This window comes from Anas platyrhynchos, chromosome 2 (assembly GCF_047663525.1).
Source record: "Anas platyrhynchos isolate ZD024472 breed Pekin duck chromosome 2, IASCAAS_PekinDuck_T2T, whole genome shotgun sequence".
NCBI lineage: Eukaryota > Metazoa > Chordata > Aves > Anseriformes > Anatidae > Anas > Anas platyrhynchos.
In genome coordinates, this window is record NC_092588.1 from 85,607,260 (window position 1) to 85,613,511 (window position 6,252).

The following is a 6,252-nucleotide window of genomic DNA, read 5'->3' on the forward strand; positions in this document are numbered from 1 at the left end:
ATGGGAAGGGCAGTCTTTTACAGGAAAGGCTGCAATAAATGATTAACTGACAAAAATTATAAATATTTTTTTACATAAATAATTGCCAAAATTTTTTGTCACAAAAGTCTAGATCAGTGGCAATCCTACCATGAAACATTCTAACTGCGCTGTCCTCAACTAAAATCTAATAGGTCCTCATCTACTCTTAAGACTCAAAAGTTCCTGTCATAATACTCCATTCATGCCTGGATAGTATAGATCTTTCAACCCTCTCCACTTCCTCCCAAGCTGGAAAAAAAAAAAAAAAAAAAAAAAAGTGCAGCTTTGTGAAGTACTGCACCATGTGGTGTTACTAATAATGGTAGTAGCAATAAAAAAGTGAGCTGTCTTTAATTAATATACCACTCACCTGCAAACAATCACTCATATTTTGATACAAAGAATTAATATTAAATACTTCCCCTATCATAATAGGGAAAATGCTTCTGATTTCCTTCATATATGCCAAAGGGAGACCTTCTGTGACATCACCAGACTTCCAGAGGTTAGGGCATTCAGACTCCTCACCTCACTTCCAGTAGAGGAATGAGAGTAATCCAGAAGGATTTCCCTTTCATTGTTTCACCTGAGGTTCACTTTCCACTTCTACAAAACTGTTTTTTAGAAGAGTGAACTGACTTCAGAATTAACCTTAATTTGGTTTCAGGTAATACAGACTGTCACTGCAGCAGACAAAGATTTGTCACCAGCTGGGCAAAGGTTTTCCTTCAGACTGTCACCTGAAGCTTCCAACAAACCAAATTTCACAGTCCATGACTACAGAAGTAAGTTGCTTACCTGTATCTCTCTTTCAGAGCAGCAGGCTGTGATTATAATGACCATTATGATTACTTTGTATTACAGTCATGCCTACAGACTAACTTTTTTACATGACATGTTTCTAGTTGTTAAACTATTTAGGACATACAGAGATATATATTTAAGTCTTACATTTTTTTCTCATCTGTAGGGGCCAGAAATTGTCTGAACATCAAAGTCTGGAATTTCCTTACAGGCCTGCAAAAACACTACTGCATGTTTCATTACTCTTTCTTCCAGTGCAGGTCTACCATTAAATAAGGCATTAATGCTGCATTGTTTAAATAGTACTGCTTTTCTAACTGATTTCAAAGGATGCAGCTATTATGCTTTCTGAAGAACACATACATGTAGTCCTATAGGAGAATTAGTTCTGAATATGGATACTGCTGCTGCAGTATAACACCATCCTACAACACTCTCAAAAATTGATAGATTTATATGATTAACTTACCTGATTTTTCTCCCAGTTTTTTTTTATTACTGATGATCTGTTCTTTATTTTTCAATTGAATGCTTCCCATAAATGGCAAAGATTACTTTTTTTACTGCCATAGAATTCTTTAAGCATGTACTCTTCTGAACAGAAACAGCAAAAGAAAATCCCAGAATATCTCTATTACTTACTTTTTCCTGATTTTCCTTTTAGTAGAAAAAAATCTTTTTTTTTTTTTTTCCAATTGATGGTCTATATTTTTTATACAGAATCCAATACCCAGCATCAACATTGCCATATTAATCATGCTGTACTGTGTCTCTTGACTAAGTGGTACTTTATCATATAACAACTGATGGTAACAGCTGTCAAAATTACAATGAAAGCATGATGACTAATCATGTCCTTTAAGTGATAAAGTGCCTTGTTTTACTTCACAGGTGGAGGGGGTATAGGAAACTGTGGTTATGCCTGCATTGGGGCAGGTCTGCTCAAGCTCAGGGTAGGAATGTAGGATGCTATAGTGTTTAAGAAATTAAATGATGCTGAATTGGATTAATTTATTTATGTGTTTACTTATTTACATAAAGGGTGCACAGGTGGCTAATTCTCTTAAGTCCTTTTTCAGCATGTAAGTACTTTATACACCGGTAGTGTTCTTAATGCTTATGTTATTATTGTTACAGAGAAGATACATATCTATAATACATCATAATAAACAGCAGCAAATTTTCATTACCAATTAATTTAAACAAATTTGGAAAGAAATTTTAACACTGAGTCTATCAGTAATTAAGTGATTTTTGAAAAACCGTGATATAAGCTTTTCATTAAAAAAGTTTTACCTTGCTTTGCAAAGAAAGAATACATAAGGCCTCAAATAAAATTCAGTAACATTCCTTTACTTATTTGCTTAGCTATATGTTCTAATTATTATTTTAAGAAAAAGTATTTGATTCTTATTATTTAATTTTAATTTCAGAAGATGGTAAGTATGCTGTCGAGTATTCCTTTCTTGAGAACTGTTATCTCATCTAAGAAGAGCTAGAAATGAAAAAAAAAAATGCATAGGCTACTTATTAAGTCATTTTTTTCTTACATTTAATATATGACTCTGAAGATGTTAACTTTTGCCAAGGTTAGGAGGTATCAAACGAAAGCCAACAAAATAAGCACAGATATTAATTATGAATACCTTAATGATTAAGAAAGTTCTGGAAAAAGATAAATTTAAAACAGCAGAAAAAATAACTTTTTTTTTTTTTTTTTCCTCATAGCTTCTCTGTATGGATGACAAGGCAAAACTGTTTTCTTTCCAATCTTAGTAGTGACTACAGTCTAAGGGTATCACAGATAGCTATGTTTATAGTTTATTAATGATCAAAGAATTTCACTTAATGATTTGTAAATACAGTATGTAATGAAGACAAAATCTTCACAACATCAGAGATATGAATAGTATTAACTTATCAAACCAGAAACATGTAGATCAGCATTTTTTCAGAGACCAATCAACTTGTTTTCTTGAGACAGTTCAACGAATATAAAGCCTTGTAATGGAATTAAATCCTCTTACTTTTTCTTTTTTCCTTGTAAGATTAGGTCATTATTCTTCTCCTGAAGTGCTCAGTCTAGTAAGTTTGGTTTTAACATCTACTACTTTCTCAAGATGCTGTGGTATTGCAACATCTAACGTTATTTAGTCCAAGCAAGATTAAAATATTGCTCATCATTGAGTCCCACTGGACTTACCCGTTTGATAGTGGTGAATCACAGAATTGTCTAGGTGGGAAGAGACCTCAAGATCACCTAGTCTGACCTCTAAAACTATGGTTTAGTGGAGGACTAACAAGTCCTCCACTAAACCATATCACTAAGCTCTACATCTAAACGTCTTTTAAAGACCTCCAGGGATGGTGACTCAACAACTTCCCTGGGCAGCCCATTCCAATGCCTAACAACCCTCTCAGTAAAGAAGTTCTTCCTAATATCCAACCTAAAACACCCATGGTGCAACTTTATCTCATTCCCCCTCATCCTCTCACCAGGCTCGTGGGAGAACAGACCAACCTCCACCTCACTACAGCCTCCTTTAATGTACTTATCAAGAGCAATAAGGTCGCCCCTGAGCCTCCTTTTCTCCAGGATGAACAAACCCAGCTCCCTCAGCCACTCCTCCTAAGACTTGTTCTCCAAACCCCTCACCAGCTTCGTCGCCCTTCTCTGGACTCCCTCAAGCACCTCAATGTCCTTCTTGTAGCGAGGGGCCCAAAACTGAACACAGTACTCGAGGTACAGCCTCACCAGAGCAGAGTACAGGGGGACAATCACTTCCCTAGCCCTGCTGGCCACACTGCTTCTTATGCAAGCCAAGATGCTGTTGGCCTTCTTGGCCACCTGAGCACACTGCTGGCTCATATTCCACTGACTATCAACCAATACTCCCAGGTCCTTCTCTGCCAGGCAGCTTTCCAACCATTCATCTCCCAGCCCGTAGCTCTGCTTGGGGTTATTGCGCTCCAGGTGCAGGGCCCAGCACTTGGCCTTGCTGAACTTCATGCAGTTGACCTCAGCCCATCGGTGCAGCCTATCCAGATCCTCCTGCAGAGCTTTCCTACCCTCGAGCAGATCGACACACGCACCTAACTTGGTGTCATCTGCAAACTTACCAAGGGTGCACTCGATCCCCTCGTCCAGATCATCGATAAAGATATTAAAGAGGACTGGCCCCAGTACTGAGCCCTGGGGAACACCACTAGTGACCGGCCTCCAACTGGATTTGACTCCATTCACCACAACTCTTTGGGCCCGGCTATCCAAACAGTTTTTAACCCAATGAAGCATATGCCAGTCCAAGCCACGAGCAGCCAGTTTCTTGAGGAGAATGTTGTGGGAAACTGTGTCAAAGGCCTTACTGAAGTCAAGGTAGGCCACATCCACAGCCTTTCCCTCATCCACCAAGCACGTCACTTTGTCAAGAGGAAGTTTGCTTTCTCTTAATGCTGTACTGCAGTTTCTGTTGTTTTCCATTCTCTGATTTGCTGTCCATAGTGTTTTCTTGGAAAACTCAACATGATGCAGTAACTTTTGCCATTTTTTTTTACCAAAAAGGTGGAAAGTCTGCTCTGTAGACAGTTTAGAAGTGTAATAACAAAACCTCATTTTTGCTACAGGTTTTGCTACACCTCTTAATAAATACAATAATTTTTAAGTTAGAGATTGTGTATTTGTGTACCTTGTATGCCTTGTACTAACAAGGCTGGTACTTTGTAAGAGGAACTTGAGGTTTAGTTGGGGGAACAATCTTGCTTGTCGCATTATAGTTAATACTTTTACAAGTAAAGATGTCTTAACATTTTTAAACTCATCAAGATGCTCAATATCCAGTGCTATTTGATAGTGTTACTATCATTGGTGATATGAAATCAGAGTTGGTGTAATGTGTTTGTAGTGCACCTGGTGTAATGTATTTGTAGTTTTTATGTAGTGTAGATGATTAAACAGAGAAAGAACAAGCTGAAGACGGAAGTTAGTTTGTTTCAAACAACTTTGAAACATTTTTATCTTTCAAAATTAAAATTCACTGAACCTGTCATGTCCATGTGCCATGTTTGTTTCACAAAATGGTGACTTCTGAAATAATCATTCTGTCAGTCAAGTGCTTTCTGAATGGTGTCTGATCATAATGCATCTGATCTTGGATATTTAGGATTCCTTCTTATTGTCCTGTTGAATTCACCAGCCTTAATTTTTCTAGTGACAAAACCACAAGCGGGACTGAGAGTCATAGCATAGACAAGCAATAACCTTTTCTGAAGATACAGTAAAACACAGGGGTCAGATGATAAAATAGTTACTGCTGCAGGCTACCTTCATTCAGATCTGACAGATTATTGATTCCTTGCTAATTTTCTTTTCTTTTTGTTTTGAATATAATTATTTTTATCTGCACATAATTTTCATGCTGCTCTGTTTGATTCAAGAAAAGCAGTGATAACTGAATAGCTACTGAGAAGAAATGACAAAACATAACTTCTAGGAGCTCTGAACATATTTGTGTCTAAGTGATGGAAAATGTGCTGATTATAAATTACTCAGATCATTTCTGTACTTATTTTTAATGAGGCAAGAAAGTTGAAGGGGTTTTGTATTTTGTTCAAGTATCTTATTTTCATTTTTAAAGGTAAATGAATTGCTTAATAGAGAGCAAGTGGATCTAAATACACTTGCAAACGAGTCCTTTTGAGCACAGTCCTGGACTTTAAGGAGATAAGGAGAAAAAAACTGAAAAGCCTTCCTACACTACACTACCTGTAGTGTTTTTATTTATTTATTTGTCTTTCAAATGTTAGCTGTCAAGCTAACAAGTTTACAAGAAATGAAGTATTAGTTGATGCTCTGCACCGATCAGAATACAGTACCATCTGTAATGATAAAATCAGGTAATTACATAATATCTTGTCATTCACTGAGTTTCAGAAATAAAACAGCTTCCTTTGATTAAAGGTGATACAAACTACAAGGGTGAATTCAGTGCACAATAAAAATCCTGTAATATCTTTCTCATGTTTTACAGACAACACAGCTGGGATTGAAACCAGGAAAAATGGCTACAGCAGGAGGCAGCAAGAGCTGTACTTTCTTCCAGTGGTAATAGAAGATAGCAGTTACCCTGTCCAGAGCAGCACAAACACAATGACTATCCGAGTTTGCAGATGTGATTCTGATGGTACCATCCTGTCCTGCAATGTGGAAGCAATCTTCTTGCCAGTAGGCCTCAGCACTGGAGCACTGATTGCCATTCTGCTGTGTATTGTTATACTTCTAGGTTAGTTCTCATGACACAATTTGAAGTGTGTTATTATGACTCACCTGTGAATTACTAGTGAATCACTAGTGTTGTCACTAGCGTAATCTGGTGTTTAAAAAAGCCACTGAAAATTGCATGGATGTTTAGGAGAACTTGTGTGCTTCTA

The 6,252-nt window shown here is 37.1% G+C and overlaps 1 protein-coding gene across 6 annotated transcripts in view; it reads left to right on the top strand.

Moving 5' to 3' along the window:
* The window catches only part of CDH12 (cadherin 12), a 577,613-nt gene that overhangs the window by 562,907 nt on the left and 8,454 nt on the right, over nucleotides 1-6,252 (top strand). For 4 of the 6 annotated variants that reach the window (XM_027451640.3, XM_038175085.2, XM_072035013.1 and 1 more), the window contains 2 exons: nucleotides 689-806; nucleotides 5,853-6,104. In XM_027451640.3, coding sequence (XP_027307441.1) covers nucleotides 689-806; nucleotides 5,853-6,104 — 370 coding nt within the window. Of the gene's footprint in view, nucleotides 1-520; nucleotides 613-688; nucleotides 807-5,852; nucleotides 6,105-6,252 lie in introns of those variants that run through there. The other 2 variants (XM_072035014.1, XM_027451645.3) reach the window with 2 other exon arrangements.